This window comes from Anopheles gambiae, chromosome 3 (genome assembly GCF_943734735.2).
Source record: "Anopheles gambiae chromosome 3, idAnoGambNW_F1_1, whole genome shotgun sequence".
In the NCBI taxonomy this organism is placed as follows: domain Eukaryota; kingdom Metazoa; phylum Arthropoda; class Insecta; order Diptera; family Culicidae; genus Anopheles; species Anopheles gambiae.
The window spans coordinates 47,291,376-47,308,952 of NC_064602.1; the positions used below are offsets into that span (position 1 = coordinate 47,291,376).

At 51.9% G+C, this 17,577-nt stretch overlaps 1 protein-coding gene across 23 annotated transcripts in view; it reads left to right on the plus strand.

The window, feature by feature from the left end:
- Window positions 1-16,394, plus strand: part of LOC1279452 (uncharacterized) — a 138,913-nt gene extending 122,519 nt beyond the window's left edge. For 17 of the 23 annotated variants that reach the window (XM_061660894.1, XM_061660896.1, XM_061660897.1 and 14 more), the window contains 20 exons: window positions 54-386; window positions 453-1,064; window positions 1,153-1,803; window positions 2,050-2,361; window positions 2,446-3,456; window positions 3,545-4,195; window positions 4,440-4,751; window positions 4,836-5,168; window positions 5,235-5,846; window positions 5,918-6,241; window positions 6,478-6,810; window positions 6,903-8,045; window positions 8,141-8,353; window positions 8,642-9,037; window positions 9,130-10,098; window positions 10,204-12,471; window positions 12,549-12,986; window positions 13,085-13,597; window positions 13,700-14,182; window positions 14,265-16,394. In XM_061660894.1, the coding sequence (XP_061516878.1) occupies window positions 54-386; window positions 453-1,064; window positions 1,153-1,803; window positions 2,050-2,361; window positions 2,446-3,456; window positions 3,545-4,195; window positions 4,440-4,751; window positions 4,836-5,168; window positions 5,235-5,846; window positions 5,918-6,241; window positions 6,478-6,810; window positions 6,903-8,045; window positions 8,141-8,353; window positions 8,642-9,037; window positions 9,130-10,098; window positions 10,204-12,471; window positions 12,549-12,986; window positions 13,085-13,597; window positions 13,700-14,182; window positions 14,265-14,506 (12,149 nt within the window). In that variant the 3' untranslated portion in view covers window positions 14,507-16,394. The remainder of the gene's footprint in view (window positions 1-53; window positions 387-452; window positions 1,065-1,152; window positions 1,804-2,049; window positions 2,362-2,445; window positions 3,457-3,544; window positions 4,196-4,439; window positions 4,752-4,835; window positions 5,169-5,234; window positions 5,847-5,917; window positions 6,242-6,477; window positions 6,811-6,902; window positions 8,046-8,140; window positions 8,354-8,641; window positions 9,038-9,129; window positions 10,099-10,203; window positions 12,472-12,548; window positions 12,987-13,084; window positions 13,598-13,699; window positions 14,183-14,264) is intronic. The other 6 variants (XM_061660895.1, XM_061660902.1, XM_061660915.1 and 3 more) reach the window with 2 other exon arrangements.
- The last annotated feature ends 1,183 nt before the right edge of the window (window positions 16,395-17,577 follow it).

Sequence of the window (17,577 nt, forward strand, 5' to 3'; positions counted from 1 at the left end):
CGTATTCCTTGCCATCTCCAACCCTATGGTATCGTTGTTCTTTTCTACAACAGCTCCTGTACAAGATACTCCGATCGTTGTAAGGAACCCGTGCGTTCCTTCTCCGTGCGGTCCAAACTCACAGTGCCGTGATGTAAACGGCTCTCCTTCGTGTTCATGTCTGATCAACTACATTGGATCTCCGCCTAATTGTCGCCCAGAGTGTACAATTAACGCGGAATGTCCAAGCAATCAGGCGTGCATGAACGAGAAGTGTCGGGACCCTTGTCCGGGATCGTGTGGCATCAATGCAAGATGCAATGTGATCAACCATACTCCCATTTGTACATGCGAGGAGGGATACACTGGAGATCCTTTCACAAGCTGTCGACTCATGCCACCACCACGTAAGAAACTCTCCCCCAATCTTTGGCTTCCAGATCTCTTCATAACGAATCCCCTTCATTCAACAGCGCCTGAGCCCGTCAATGATGATCCGTGCAATCCTTCGCCCTGCGGGGCTAATGCGCAATGCCAGAACGGTATTTGCACATGTTTGCCAGAGTACCAGGGCGATCCGTACCGAGGCTGCAGGCCAGAGTGCGTCTTGAACTCGGACTGCGGTCGGGATAGGGCCTGTATTCGTAGCAAATGTGTAGATCCTTGTCCGGGCACGTGCGGTCAAGATGCACTGTGCGAGGTGATCAATCACATTCCGATGTGCCGTTGTCCGGATGGAATGGCCGGAAATGCATTCGTGCAGTGTCGACCGCAGCAAGCACCGGTTGTGACGAACCCATGCAGTCCATCGCCTTGCGGTCCTAATAGCCAGTGTCGCGAAATCAATGGACAAGCCGTCTGCTCTTGTGTTCCGGGATACATTGGAAGCCCTCCGACGTGTCGTCCGGAGTGTGTTGTGAGCGCTGAATGTCCTCAGAATCAAGCGTGTACCAACCAGAAATGTAGGGATCCATGCCCTGGAACATGTGGAGTAGGAGCCAGGTGCTCGGTTGTGAATCACAATCCAATTTGCAGCTGTCCAGAAAGATACACAGGCGATCCGTTCGTACGCTGTCAGCCCATGAGTATGTTTCATTCCCATTTAGTTCCTCAGTCGTTTAGAATCCAGATAGCTTACGATCACCATCTCCTGTCATCTTTGATCCCTTTCAGTCGAGCCTCCAGTACAAATGACCCCCAGCAACCCTTGCCAACCGTCTCCTTGCGGACCAAATGCACAGTGCCGCGCAGTGGGTGATTCGCCATCTTGCACTTGCATAGAGGGTATGATAGGCGCACCACCCAATTGCCGCCCGGAATGCATCAGCAACTCCGATTGCTCAAACAATTTAGCATGCATACGACAAAAGTGTCAAGATCCTTGTCCTGGCGCGTGTGGAGCCAACGCGGAATGTAGGGTTGTCAGCCATACTCCGATGTGCATTTGTGCCGTTGGATATACTGGCGATCCTTTCACTCAGTGCGTTCCTTTCCAACAAGATACGCCCAAGGACCAGACGACGCCTTGCCTCCCCAACCCATGCGGAGCCAACGCTCAATGTAGGGAACAAAACGGTGCTGGAGCATGCACATGTATTGAGGATCATTTTGGAAACCCTTACGAAGGATGCCGTCCAGAGTGTGTGCTCAATTCGGACTGCCCGTCGAACAGGGCTTGCGTTAGGAACAAATGTCAAGACCCTTGCCCAGGAACCTGTGGTCAGAATGCTGACTGCCAGGTCGTCAATCACCTGCCCTCTTGTACCTGTTTCCCCGGATACGAAGGAGATCCGTTCCGATATTGTAACATTCAACAAAGAGAACGTAAGGAACCCTTTGCACACTTCTTCGCCTGTTGCGTGCTTATGACCTTGCTTCACTCGACCAAGCTTAGTTCGACAATCATAGATCTCCGCTGACCCGCCCTTTTCTTGGACAACCTCGACAAAACACACGAAATACGAACGATCGACCTTGCCGCTCCCTTTCCCCATGCATTGCTTTTCGCTATATCTGTTGTTTGCGAAGCTTCGTTCAATCATACATTGTGTCTTCCCTCCCTCACTACAGCGGTACAAGAGTATGTCAATCCTTGCCAACCGAGTCCCTGTGGTCCCAACAGTCAATGCCGAGAGGTTAACGGACAGGCCGTTTGCTCGTGTCTGCCCACTTATGTTGGTTCTCCTCCGGGATGTCGCCCAGAGTGTGTGGTGAGCTCGGAATGCGCCCTGGATAAGGCTTGTGTCAACCAGAAGTGCGTTGATCCGTGCCCTGGAACGTGCGGAACCAATGCTAGGTGCAACGTCAATAACCACAGCCCCATTTGCTCATGTCAATCAGGATTCACTGGTGACCCGTTCACGAGATGCTACCCCATACCACGTAAGATCCTCTCCTTTCGTTACACCCACGACGTATTCCTTGCCATCTCCAACCCTATGGTATCGTTGTTCTTTTCTACAACAGCTCCTGTACAAGATACTCCGATCGTTGTAAGGAACCCGTGCGTTCCTTCTCCGTGCGGTCCAAACTCACAGTGCCGTGATGTAAACGGCTCTCCTTCGTGTTCATGTCTGATCAACTACATTGGATCTCCGCCTAATTGTCGCCCAGAGTGTACAATTAACGCGGAATGTCCAAGCAATCAGGCGTGCATGAACGAGAAGTGTCGGGACCCTTGTCCGGGATCGTGTGGCATCAATGCAAGATGCAATGTGATCAACCATACTCCCATTTGTACATGCGAGGAGGGATACACTGGAGATCCTTTCACAAGCTGTCGACCCATGCCACCACCACGTAAGAAACTCTTCCCCAATCTTTGGCTTCCAGATCTCTTCATAACGAATCCCCTTCATTCAACAGCGCCTGAGCCCGTCAATGATGATCCGTGCAATCCTTCGCCCTGCGGGGCTAATGCGCAATGCCAGAACGGTATTTGCACATGTTTGCCAGAGTACCAGGGCGATCCGTACCGAGGCTGCAGGCCAGAGTGCGTCTTGAACTCGGACTGCGGTCGGGATAGGGCCTGTATTCGTAGCAAATGTGTAGATCCTTGTCCGGGCACGTGCGGTCAAGATGCACTGTGCGAGGTGATCAATCACATTCCGATGTGCCGTTGTCCGGATGGAATGGCCGGAAATGCATTCGTGCAGTGTCGACCGCAGCAAGCACCGGTTGTGACGAACCCATGCAGTCCATCGCCTTGCGGTCCTAATAGCCAGTGTCGCGAAATCAATGGACAAGCCGTCTGCTCTTGTGTTCCGGGATACATTGGAAGCCCTCCGACGTGTCGTCCGGAGTGTGTTGTGAGCGCTGAATGTCCTCAGAATCAAGCGTGTACCAACCAGAAATGTAGGGATCCATGCCCTGGAACATGTGGAGTAGGAGCCAGGTGCTCGGTTGTGAATCACAATCCAATTTGCAGCTGTCCAGAAAGATACACAGGCGATCCGTTCGTACGCTGTCAGCCCATGAGTATGTTTCATTCCCATTTAGTTCCTCAGTCGTTTAGAATCCAGATCGCTTACGATCACCATCTCCTGTCATCTTTGATCCCTTTCAGTCGAGCCTCCAGTACAAATGACCCCCAGCAACCCTTGCCAACCGTCTCCTTGCGGACCAAATGCACAGTGCCGCGCAGTGGGTGATTCGCCATCTTGCACTTGCGTAGAGGGTATGATAGGCGCACCACCCAATTGCCGCCCGGAATGCATCAGCAACTCCGATTGCTCAAACAATTTAGCATGCATACGACAAAAGTGTCAAGATCCTTGTCCTGGCGCGTGTGGAGCCAACGCGGAATGTAGGGTTGTCAGCCATACTCCGATGTGCATTTGTGCCGTTGGATATACTGGCGATCCTTTCACTCAGTGCGTTCCTTTCCAACAAGATACGCCCAAGGACCAGACGACGCCTTGCCTCCCCAACCCATGCGGAGCCAACGCTCAATGTAGGGAACAAAACGGTGCTGGAGCATGCACATGTATTGAGGATCATTTTGGAAACCCTTACGAAGGATGCCGTCCAGAGTGTGTGCTCAATTCGGACTGCCCGTCGAACAGGGCTTGCGTTAGGAACAAATGTCAAGACCCTTGCCCAGGAACCTGTGGTCAGAATGCTGACTGCCAGGTCGTCAATCACCTGCCCTCTTGTACCTGTTTCCCCGGATACGAAGGAGATCCGTTCCGATATTGTAACATTCAACAAAGAGAACGTAAGGAACCCTTTGCCCACTTCTTCGCCTGTTGCGTGCTTATGACCTTGCTTCACTCGACCAAGCTTAGTTCGACAATCATAGATCTCCGCTGACCCGCCCTGTTCTTGGACAACCTCGACAAAACACACGAAATACGAACGATCGACCTTGCCGCTCCCTTACCCCATGCATTGCTTTTCGCTGTATCTGTTGTTTGCGAAGCTTCGTTCAATCATACATTGTCTTCCCTCCCTCACTACAGCGGTACAAGAGTATGTCAATCCTTGCCAACCGAGTCCCTGTGGTCCCAACAGTCAATGCCGAGAGGTTAACGGACAGGCCGTTTGCTCGTGTCTGCCCACTTATGTTGGTTCTCCTCCGGGATGTCGCCCAGAGTGTGTGGTGAGCTCGGAATGCGCCCTGGATAAGGCTTGTGTCAACCAGAAGTGCGTTGATCCGTGCCCTGGAACGTGCGGAACCAATGCTAGGTGCAACGTCAATAACCACAGCCCCATTTGCTCATGTCAATCAGGATTCACTGGTGACCCGTTCACGAGATGCTACCCCATACCACGTAAGATCCTCTCCTTTCGTTACACCCACGACGTATTCCTTGCCATCTCCAACCCTATGGTATCGTTGTTCTTTTCTACAACAGCTCCGGTACAAGATACTCCGATCGTTGTAAGGAACCCGTGCGTTCCTTCTCCGTGCGGTCCAAACTCACAGTGCCGTGATGTAAACGGCTCTCCTTCGTGTTCATGTCTGATCAACTACATTGGATCTCCGCCTAATTGTCGCCCAGAGTGTACAATTAACGCGGAATGTCCAAGCAATCAGGCGTGCATGAACGAGAAGTGTCGGGACCCTTGTCCGGGATCGTGTGGCATCAATGCAAGATGCAATGTGATCAACCATACTCCCATTTGTACATGCGAGGAGGGATACACTGGAGATCCTTTCACAAGCTGTCGACCCATGCCACCACCACGTAAGAAACTCTCCCCCAATCTTTGGCTTCCAGATCTCTTCATAACGAATCCCCTTCATTCAACAGCGCCTGAGCCCGTCAATGATGATCCGTGCAATCCTTCGCCCTGCGGGGCTAATGCGCAATGCCAGAACGGTATTTGCACATGTTTGCCAGAGTACCAGGGCGATCCGTACCGAGGCTGCAGGCCAGAGTGCGTCTTGAACTCGGACTGCGCTCGGGATAGGGCCTGTATTCGTAGCAAATGTGTAGATCCTTGTCCGGGCACGTGCGGTCAAGATGCACTGTGCGAGGTGATCAATCACATTCCAATGTGCCGTTGTCCGGATGGAATGGCCGGAAATGCATTCGTGCAGTGTCGACCACAGCAAGCACCGGTTGTGACGAACCCATGCAGTCCATCGCCTTGCGGTCCTAATAGCCAGTGTCGCGAAATCAATGGACAAGCCGTCTGCTCTTGTTTATCCGGCTATTTCGGAAGCCCACCCATGTGCCGTCCGGAATGCACTGGTAACTCCGAATGTTTGCTTTCGCTTGCGTGTATCAATTTCAAGTGTGCGGATCCATGTCCTGGTAGCTGTGGATTTGCTGCGCGCTGTACAACGGTCAACCACAACCCCATATGTACTTGTCCTCCAAAAATGACCGGCGATCCGTTCACAAGATGTTATGAAATCGGTAATATACAGTTTTTTCTGAAATAGCCTCACTCCCGTTTACTTATGAAAACGAATGATTCCACTTTATAGCTGAAAAATCTCCACCTCTGAACATACCCGCCGATCCATGCCAACCGTCTCCCTGCGGTCCCAACGCTCTTTGTGCGAATAACAACGGTGTACCATCGTGTAGCTGCCAGCCAGAAATGGTTGGCTCTCCGCCAAATTGTCGACCAGAGTGCACTAGCCACTCGGACTGTTCACGTGTCCAGGCATGTTCCAAACAAAAATGTGTTGATCCGTGTCTGAACGCGTGTGGTTCCGATGCCAGATGTCACGTTTCATTACATGTAGCAAACTGTTTCTGTCCGGACGGATACGAAGGGGACCCGTTCCGCGCATGTACATTAAAAAGTGAGTGATAAACCTTTGCCGTAGCGTGTGTGTGTTTCCAAGTTTATTATAATTATTATATTATAAGTTTTAATTATATTAAATTCACAGATGTACAAGAAAAAAAATCTAATATATGCATACATTACACAATTATTTATCTTACATTAAGCAATACGGCCGAAGCCGTTCCTTCTGAATAAAAAAAAACAAAAACAAAAGTAATATATCTTCATAATTCCTTTAATGTTTCACAGTTACCACGCCGCCGCCACAGACTGAACCGAGAGATCCATGCTATCCATCTCCGTGCGGTGTTAATGCACGTTGCCGACCGGCAAATGGCGAAACAGCGATTTGTGAATGCATTGAAAACTACTTCGGAAACCCGTACGAATCTTGTCGACCGGAGTGCGTTGCCAATGGAGACTGTCAAAAGTCCTTGGCTTGCATTAACAATCGCTGCAAGGATCCATGCCCTGGCGTATGTGGCAGGAATGCAGAATGTGCCGTAGTTAACCACACTCCCGTCTGCTCGTGTCCCGATGGAATGAAGGGCAACGCGTTTGAGCAATGTTTGCGCGAGGAAGGTAAGGGGAAAGAATATGGAGGATTTCACAATCAGGTTAGAGATAACAGTTTCTAATATGCTAAAATCATTTCCCATTTACCACTCACACAGTCACTCCACCGCCATCAGACCCATGCTATCCATCGCCCTGTGGCCAGAACACGGTGTGCCGTGTATTCAACGGTAATGCTGTTTGCGAATGCTTGCCCGAGTTCAAGGGAAGTCCGTTCGGCCGGGGCTGTTACCCCGAGTGCGTGATTAACAGCGACTGTCCGAGGGATAGAACGTGCGTCAACAAAAAATGCGTCGATCCCTGTCCAGGCGTGTGTGGTTACAGAGCCGAATGCCACGCGATCAACAACAGTCCGGTCTGTTCGTGCCCAAGGGACATGATCGGTGATCCGTTCGTCGAGTGCAAGCTTGCACCGCCAAAGGATCCGTGTAACCCGTCGCCCTGCCGTACCAACGGTATTTGCCGCGTGGTTGCTGATCGTGCAGAATGCCAGTATCCGGAATGTATCATCAACTCCGACTGTTCCACCAATCGAGCATGCTACAATCAACGGTGCCAGGATCCTTGCGTCGGTGCATGTGGTATCAATGCGCTGTGTAGTGTAATCAATCACTCGCCGGTATGTTCGTGTCCGGCTCGCCATGCTGGTTCGCCGTTCGTGCAGTGCGTACCGCAACGCGACGAGCCGCAGCAGCCACAGCCGGAATGCACTAGCGACGGCCAGTGTACCAATGACAAGGCGTGCATCGGTGGACAGTGCCAGAATCCTTGCACGGTCAGCACAGGACTTTGCACCCAGAACGCCGAGTGTCGCGTGCAGTTCCATCGTGCGATTTGCGCTTGCCGCGAAGGGTACACGGGCAATGCGCAGCTAGCCTGCTACGAGATCGGATGCCGCAGCGATAGCGACTGTCCAGCAACGGAGGCGTGCGTGAACAAGAACTGTATCGATCCGTGCCGTCACACACAGTGCGGCCGCAATGCGTACTGCAAGTCGGACTACAATCACAATGCCCGCTGCCACTGCATGGATGGATATCGGGGCAATCCTTTGGTCGGTTGCACCAGGCCAGAGTGCACCAGCAACGACGAGTGCCCGTACCACCAGTCATGCCAGAATGAGCAGTGCCGTGACCCGTGCAACTGTGCCCCGAACGCACAGTGCAGGGTGGACAACCATCAGGCCAACTGCCGCTGCCCACCAGGATACACGGGTGATCCGCTGTTTTCGTGTGAAAAGAGTATGTATCTCTCCGCATTACCACAACTGTCTAGCTGTGTTGCTACAGTGGTTGTAAAGTAGCAAATGTTAATTATACGTCTTTCATTGTAACAGTTCCGGTTCGTGACCCTGCCCAATGTACGATGGACGCAGACTGTCCGAGTAAGCTGGCATGCTTCGAGGGCGTGTGCAAGAACCCGTGCACGGAAACGAAACCCTGCGCAGAGCATGCGGTTTGCACGGTGCAGGACACGCTGCCGCTCCGAACCATGTACTGCGTCTGCGAGGAAGGTTACGCGGGCGATGCGGAAAGACAGTGCTTGCCAGGTAATTTCAGCACTCTAGAGAGTTGCCCTTATACCGGCTTTCCTGCTTCATCGTAGCTGATCCTGTAGAAACGTAGCCATTTCCCAAACTTTAACCCTTCTTTTCAGCTTGCAAACGATTTTTAATCCCTTTTCTTATTTATAGCTGTAATAGATTCTTTTTTCATTTAGACAGCCTGTTCAGTTCCCCCTTCAATTCCTCTCTCCCTACTTTTACGCTTCGTAGTGTGCTTCAAACCCGGAAACCCTTGTGGTGCCTTTACTAATGGATTTTCGTCTCATATTTTAGTATCGAAAGATGAGCCGGGATGCTACAGTGACGCCGAGTGTGCGCCGACCGAATCTTGCAGAGCACGAGTTTGCGTGGACGTATGCAGCGACTACAATCCTTGCGCATCGAGCGCGGAATGCTTGGCGCAAAGCCATAAGGCCATCTGCTCCTGCCCTGTCGGTACGGTGGGAGATCCGTTCCAGAACTGCTACAAGCCGCCGGTTGTGTCGCCCGAATGTGTCGTCGATGCCGATTGCTCATCGAGCATGGCATGCGTCAACGAACGGTGCCAGGATCCGTGCGCCGGCAGCAATCCGTGCGGAGGCAACGCAGAGTGTCGTGCCGTCTATCACCGACCGCACTGCACCTGTCCCATCGGATGGGGTGGAGATCCAAAGACGCAATGTTACAAGCGTAAGTATCGAGCGTATGCAACCTCTCGCCAAAAGAGGTGTATGAAAGGGACAACTTTCTCATTCGCAAAACTTTGACATTTGCATTTGCAGCGGAATGTAAGATCGACGCGGAGTGTCCGTTCGATAAGGCATGTTTCAACGAGAAGTGCATCAGTCCGTGCACGTACGGTGCTACTCAGTGCGGCCGTGGGGCTGACTGTGTAGCCCAAAGCCACCGGGCAGTGTGCATTTGTCCGCTGGGCACGCAGGGCAATCCGTTCGTATCGTGCGTCACGGGAATGTGTCAGTACAACGAGGATTGTGCCGAGCACGAGGCGTGCGACCGTTTGAACCGCGTCTGCCGCCCGGTGTGCGACGACGAAACGTGCGCTCGTACCGCCACTTGTGTGGCCAGGAATCATCAAGCGAGCTGCGAGTGTGCCCCGGGAATGCGGGGCAATCCGTACGTCGAGTGCATGCGCGATGTGCCGGAGCCGGAGTGCCGCATGGACAGTGAGTGCGGTTCGCAGCAGGCCTGCATACGCAACAGATGCGTAAACCCCTGCACGGAGCTAACGCCGTGCGCGAGCCAGCAGAAGTGCAGCGTAATAGACACGCTGCCGCTGCGCACCATCATCTGCGCCTGTCAGACGGACATGCTGATGGATCGGTCCGGAAGCTGCAAGCCGATCGTCATTGAGGAGTGTCGCTTGGATAGCGATTGTGCCGATACGGACCGCTGCCTGCGCGGACAGTGCGTCGAGGCGTGCAAGGCCGATCCGTGCGGCATCAATGCGCAGTGTGCTTCCGCGAACCATCGGGCGCAGTGTACCTGCTCGCCGGGTTATGTAGGAAATGCGCACATCGAGTGTCTACCGGAACCGCGCGTTACATCGCCGAAAGAGTGTGCCGCGGATGACGATTGTTCGGACGATCGGGCGTGTTTCAACGATCGCTGCGTGAACCCGTGCGTAAGTGATGCTTGCGGACGGGGCGCGCTGTGCCGCACCAGCAACCACAAGGCGGTGTGCAACTGTCCAAGTGGATATACGATGGACGGCAATGGTAACTGTATACCACGTAAGTATCATCCGGTTGTTCCGATGGGGGATTCTTGTTTGCGAAATTGTTTAATAACGAAAACCGTTTCCTTTCCTTGTTTGCTCCCTCCCCATGTCAATGTAGCGGCCGGCGATCTACCACGCTGTCGTTCGAACTCGGACTGTACGCGAAGCGAAACGTGCGTTAACGAGATATGCGCCAATCCGTGCAACTGCGGCCAGAATGCGGACTGCTTCGTGAAGGACCACTACCCGGTGTGCAGCTGCCGTTCGGGATATTCGGGCAACGCGCAAACCGGTTGCTTCAAGCTGGAGTGCCAGGCGGACAGCGATTGCACCAACGACAAGCAGTGCACGAACGGTGCGTGCGTCGATCCCTGCCTGTATCAGAATCCTTGCGCACTGAACGCGGAATGCTACGGCGATCGTCATCGAGCGGCCTGCCGCTGCCTGCCCGGACTGGAGGGTAATCCCTTCGAGCGGTGTCGCCGAGTGGAATGTCACTACGATGGTGAGTGCGCGAAAACGCTCGCCTGCCAGCAGGAGCAGTGCGTGGATCCGTGTGCCAATTCACCGTGCGCCCAGAATGCGCAATGCTTCGTGAGCAACCACCAGGCGCAGTGCAAGTGCCCTGAGCAGATGCCGGAGGGCAATCCGTACTCGTTCTGCAGACCGCGTGCCGTGGAACGCGAGGAGTGCCGTGTGGATGGCGACTGTCCGAGCCGCATGGCGTGCATCGGAAACCGTTGCCTCAACCCGTGCGACGAGCTGCGCCCATGTGCCGCGTCCGCGCTGTGTACGGTGCAGGACTCGGTGCCAGTGCGCACGATGGTGTGCGAATGTCCACCACTGCACGTGCCAGACAGTGCTGGAGAATGTAGGCGCATTGTGCTGCAGACACCGGTAGGTGTGTGTACGACGGATTCGGAGTGCTCCGAGCAGGAGGCTTGCATCAACCGACAGTGTCGCGATCCGTGCAGCTGCGGATCGAATGCGATCTGCACGATTAAGAACCATCGGGCGGTGTGCTCGTGCGAGGACGGCTACGAGGGCAATCCCAACGTGGCCTGCCGTGCGATTGGATGCCGTGTTGATTCGGAGTGCGAAACCAGCAAGGCGTGCGTGAACGGCAACTGCGTCAACCCGTGTCTCGACCACAACCCGTGCGGTATCGGGGCGGAATGCTTCGGGCGGGCGAATCGGGCCGAATGTCGCTGTTTGAGCGGCTACCGGGGCAACCCACTGGTGCAGTGCAATGTGGTCGAGTGCCGCAGCAACAACGACTGCCCGGACGACAAGCAGTGCCGCAACGCGCAGTGCGTCAATCCGTGCATCTACGAGAACTCGTGCTCGCCGCGGGCCGAATGCCGCGCACAGAACCATCTGGTCGTCTGCCGCTGTCCGGTTGGGCTGGTAGGCAATCCGTACGTCGACTGCCGGCCGGAAGTGGTGCCTGAGTGCCAGTATGACACCGACTGCCCGGGCCATCTGGCCTGCATCGACAACAAATGCACGGAACCGTGCAGTGCGCTAACGCCCTGCAATCAGCCGGCCCGCTGCGAGGTGGTACCATCTTCACCGGTGCGCACAATGCTGTGCACCTGTCCGGACGGCTACGTAAGCAGCGGTAGCGGTACTTGCAAGCCGGTTGTGAAGGCGGGCTGCATCTCCGACTCGGACTGCTCGAGCGACACGGCCTGCATCAACAGCATCTGCCGCGACCCGTGCAACTGTGGCCCGAACGCGGAGTGTCGCGTGAAGGACCACAAACCGGTCTGCTCGTGCGCCCAGGGCTACGACGGTGATCCGGAGACGCAGTGCATCAAGATCGAGTGCCGATCCGATAGCGACTGCTCGGGGCAGCACACGTGCTACAACCGACAGTGCGTACCGGCCTGCTCGATGGAAAGCTGCGGCACGCAGGCGGAGTGTATCGGCGTGAACCATCGTGCCGTGTGTGAGTGTGTGCCGGGCTACGAGGGCAATCCGAAGGTGGCATGCAAACTGATCGGCTGCCGCCGGGATTCGGACTGCCCGCTGGACAAGGCGTGCATCAACGGCCAGTGCGGTAATCCGTGCGAGCTGCAGGCAGTGTGCGCCCAGAACGAGCAGTGCCAGGTGTACCAGCATCGGCCGGAGTGTGCTTGCCCGCCACCGTTCGAAAACGACCCGCTGCAGGGTTGCGTGCTGCGCGACGATCGCTGCATGACGGACGGTGAGTGTCCATCGCAGACGGCGTGCATACAGGGCGAATGCGTTAACCCGTGCAATGTGACGGAACCGTGCGGCGTGAACTCGAACTGCAAGGTGCTGGACACGCTGCCGGTGCGCACGATGATATGCGAATGTCTGCCAGGATACCAGGGCAATGCGGCGATACAGTGCGACAAGAGTAAGTAATCTCAAGCGTTTTGCAGTGCCTTTGGCCAGGCATTAATATGATTGGTGTTTTTCTTACCATCCATACAGTGGCGCTATGTCCTACAGACCGTGGGTTCGTGCGTAACTCGAACGGGGAATGTGTTTGCCCGCCAGGGTACGGACTCTCGCTGTACGACGACTGTCAGCCGTGTCGCGAAGAGGATGGACTCAAGGTGGACGAGACGGGACGGTGCGTTTGTGCACTGGAGCGAGGGCTCATCATCGACGAGCGTGGTCGCTGTATCTGTCCAATCGAGTACGGCTACCGGTTGACCAGCCGGGGCGAATGCATTCGCAGTGAGAAGCCCGAATGTGAACGGGACGAACACTGCGCCGATTGGCGGTACTGTAATCTTGAGTCCAAGACGTGCGATGATCCTTGCCAGCGGAAGATCTGCGGTACCAATGCGCTGTGCAATGCCACGAACCATCAAGCAGTGTGTCAGTGCATTACGGGATACACTGGCAATCCAGAGGAACATTGCAGTAAGTATTCCGTTGCCTAGTGGCAGACTTTACATGCGCCTTTGCTCCGATATGCTGTAGAATCTAGATCCTAATCCCCGATGTGAATACTGTTACAGATCAAACAACCAACTTCCGCACAGACTTCCCGCAGCCCGAGATGGTAGTGACCTGCCAAGCTGACGGTGTGCAAGTCGTTATCGATCTGGCCGAATCGAACTTCAACGGTGTGCTGTACGTGAAGGGCCACAGCAAGGACGAGGAGTGTCGGCGGGTCGTGAACTTGGCCGGCGACACCTCTTCGGCGCGCACACAGATCTTCAAGGTACACTTCGGCAGCTGTGGGCTGATCCATGTCAATGGCATCGCGAGCTTCGTCTTGGTCATCCAGAAGCACCCGAAGCTGGTGACGTACAAGGCACAGGCGTACCACATCAAGTGTGTCTATCAAACGGGCGAACAGAACGTTACGCTAGGCTTCAACGTGCAGATGCTGACGACGGCCGGAACGATCGCAAACACCGGGCCGCCGCCTACCTGTGCCATGCGCATAGTCGCGTTCAATGGCGAGGAAATCAATTCGGCTGAAATCGGCGACAACTTGCGACTGCAGGTGGAGGTACAGCCAGCAAGTAAGTGTCATGCTATTTTCCTATCATGCTTTTGCAAATTACAATGGGTCGTCCCTGTTGTTGTCGGCGTGACCACTAACTAATCGACCTGTTTTTTCCCAGCTATCTACGGTGGATTTGCACGCAGTTGCGTAGCCAAGACGATGGAGGAAAGTGTCGAAAACGAATACATCGTCACGGACGAGGACGGCTGTGCGACAGACCCCTCGATCTTTGGCGATTGGGAGTACAACGCGGAAACGAACAGCCTGCTGGCGAGCTTCAACGCGTTCAAGTTCCCTTCGAGCGATAACATCCGCTTCCAGTGTAACATTCGGGTCTGCTTCGGCAAGTGCCAACCGGTCAACTGCCATGGCGCGAATGCGTACGGTAAGCGCCGTCGACGCCGTGAAGCGCTTGGCATCGATATGATGAGTACGATCGAGGTGGTGTACAACCGTACCAAGCGGGCCGCTGACGATACGGCACTTGCCACGGACGACTCGCTCGGCATGGAAGGCACCCTGCGGGAGGAAATTACGATCCAGTCCAACGCGATTCTTACGCTAGAGAAGCGCGAAGAACGATCGTACGACTCGAACAACAGTAAGTAGTGAACATATACATGATGGCTTTTCGAATGTCGCTAAATTTCTCTTGTTTTTCTCCTCTTTTCTTATCTTAACAGTCACACCAGCGGCACAGCGTGTGGAGGACATTTGTGTATCGATGATTGGGTTGATATTGGCGCTGGTGATTACTGCACTGTTGGCCTTGGTGGCCGTTGCAGTGGCCGTGTCCTGCTGGCTGATGGCGTATCGACGACGACCAACAATCACTGGACCGCTGCCCCACCCGCCCGAATTCCCCAATCCACTCTTTGCGCACCATGAGCCATCGGAACCGTCGCATCATGATTTCATGGGATAGATCTAGCAAATCGCGCAAAAAAAAAAACTATCACGAAACAAAACACACAAACACATAAACAAACAAATCGAAAATCGACTAACCGAAACGACAAACAAAACGAAACAAAATGTAAAGAATTAATTTAAAGACAAAAATACTAGTGCTGCACACATCGACCACTAATCTGAGATTAGATGTAGTTGTAGTAACTCAAATTAAACGATTCGATAGCTGACGAAGAGCGTGGAAGAAATTCGTGGCTCCTCGCACACCAGCTAAGGGTAGATACAAGTTAGGAAGGAATATGTAAATAGTATTAAATTAAAACCCAAAGGGGAGCGCAAAAGAAAGGGTAATTGCTCAAAGAGCGCCAAGGATGCTCTCTTGAAGAAAGGGGAAAACACGAACCCCAACACAATTATCGGAAAGCATCTTTGCGAATGTAGTAGAAACTCGAAACCAGTGTCCTTCGTAGATACATTTAGTTAGCATAGTTGCAAATTCTTACTAGCGTACTGTAAAGTATGGAATGCGCAAGATCAGAGTTAGCAGCAGTCCCGCGTATGAGAGCATTACGGTATGTTTTCAACAGCCAAATCACCACAAACGAACGCTTGCAGCTATGGTCGATCGCATTCCAGCGCATCCATACCATCTCCTCCGTCGATCGTTCCTAGTCCTTTATTTATTAATGTTGATATGATGGTTAAAATATCAATGGGTGAGCGTGCTTTTCCCCGAAATAATCTGCCAGATACGTTTAGGGAAGTGCTCATCCTGTGCACTCCGCAGATGGGCTGTCCACCAGGGTCACACCATCAGCACCGCAACGTGTGTGTTTGGCAAGTGTGCCCGCGTACGAGTGTCGTGTCGTATTGGCAGCAATGGTTCCGTTTTAACTGTAATTTATTGATATTTTAAAGTATGCTTTTCATATATACTGAACGAATGAACGACGATCGGCGGAGGATTTGACGACGGAATGTTAGTGACATATGTAATAATAATTTGTTTTCCTTTTTGTTCCAGTGTTTTGTTCATCTGAAACACTTACTTGGTGTTGTATAGTAGTTTGTTGGCCTGCGGGCGTAATACAAAAAGAAACGAGCGTTAGTGCGTCTTGGAACAAAATGCAATGTACTGCTGCGAAAAGTGATGCCAACTCTTTTTGAAACCTTTTTGAAGCTATAACGACACTCACTACCCTTTACTGCCATGGACGATTTTGACCGTTGCTGCGAAAAGGTTTACTTCTGCCGTACCGCTCCGTACGTCTACCATACGCTACCGGTCAATGTGCATCACCATGTGAGGAGCAGCGACCAAACTGGTTGCATATTTTCCGGAATATGTGTAGCAAGGCCACCGGATACGGCAAAAAGTATGAAGTATACTTCCTTTCACCAACTACAAAATTTACTGCCAAGTTCATTTGTATCGAAATTTCTGTTGCTTGCTAACCACTGGCTGCTCCGGAAGGCTCGGTAAAACTACCAAAACCAGTGTTCAAATTTATTAGGAACAAACAAACGTACAGCAATCACATTTTCGGAGCAGACGTTCACTAGCAAAGCTTTGTTTGCCCTATGCTTTACAGTAACTTTCAGCCTAAAGTAGCTAATGTATAAATGTATTCAGGTTCTCTTAGAAGACTGCCACCAAAACTGATCACAGCACTAACCGTACAAGTACGCTCCTTGTTTTGTACAGCAGGATCGACACTCGCACGGCGTACTTTACGTTTCCATTTAGTTATTTAGTTGTTCGTTTTCTTTCGATGCAGCCGTACTGAAAACATTCTGAAAGGCACTCTTACGAATATGAATAGTAAAAAAAACACGAAACGAATCTACACTAATAGGAAAAAGAAAAAAAAACGTGACAATAAACAATAATACTAATCAAATACCTGTAGTGCTTAATTTGGTGTGTTCCTTGTTCAATAATAATGCTTGCCTATTTCGTTACAGGCGAATCTAGGATTTCAGAGTAATGATAGGTTTTTGATCCCTTATTACACCTAAATCGATTCTTTTAAACAGCCAATGTGGATGTAATTATTAGCCGATCGGCGTAGAAACTGTGAAGGATAAAAAAGAGCTTCTATAACTTATCGAAGATTAAGATGATCTTATATCAACTATGGAAGGCTCATCGGTTGGTAAATTTAGTGACAATAATCATGATGACAACGATGACAATGATGATTCTCATGGTAAAAATTAGAATGATGGTAGTGTGATGGCCGTAATCTAATGGAACTTTAGCTATGCTCTAGTCTAATCGACGTAGAGCAACTGTTTTAAGTTTGATTATAAATACGATTGCCATGTACTAACTTTGAACTCGCGCTGGCCATGGTGGTCTTCAAACATTGTTATAGAAGGTCATCGTTTTGCCGAAATAGACAGAATTGAGGTAGATACTGTTTCCAGGCGGATCATTTGACAATCAGTCGTCCAGCCGTTCATAAAACCAAAGTGGGTTTATTATACAGGTGGGCTTATCCCGAACAAATTGACAGCCGTACTGTAGAAAAATGAAAACGAAATGACAGGAGGGGATTCGATCATTTGTTGATGTATGCGTGTGAATTCCAATGGCTATTTTGGATGATGTGTCGTAGTGTGGGTGAAAAACTACGTATCACAATCGAATCCCCTCCTGTCATTCGTTCGTCCAATATGGCCTTCCCGCCAAACCTATAAGCCCACCTAGTCCCTATACCCACTTTGCATAAAACTCTGAAGGGGATTTCTTTACTTGAAACATTGGAATTTTGAAGTAGGGGGACATAACTAAACTCTTCAAAAGAAAAGTCGATTGATGTAGGAAGAGTTATGAAGTATTCAAGAAACTACGGGGAAAACCTAGCATGCTTTGACCAATATTTTTGTGGAATGTCGTTAATTTTTTTTATAATTTAGGCTGTTAAATCGCATATGCAGCTCAGAGAATATTCACCTTACCGCGTGTCCGCTACGAGGTGAAATGTACAGGCCGTCCGCGAGATACACGGTTAATGGGGACCAAAAACGGCCGTAAAATACCGCGTATCTCGAATTTTCGCGTAAGTCGAATCTCGTGAT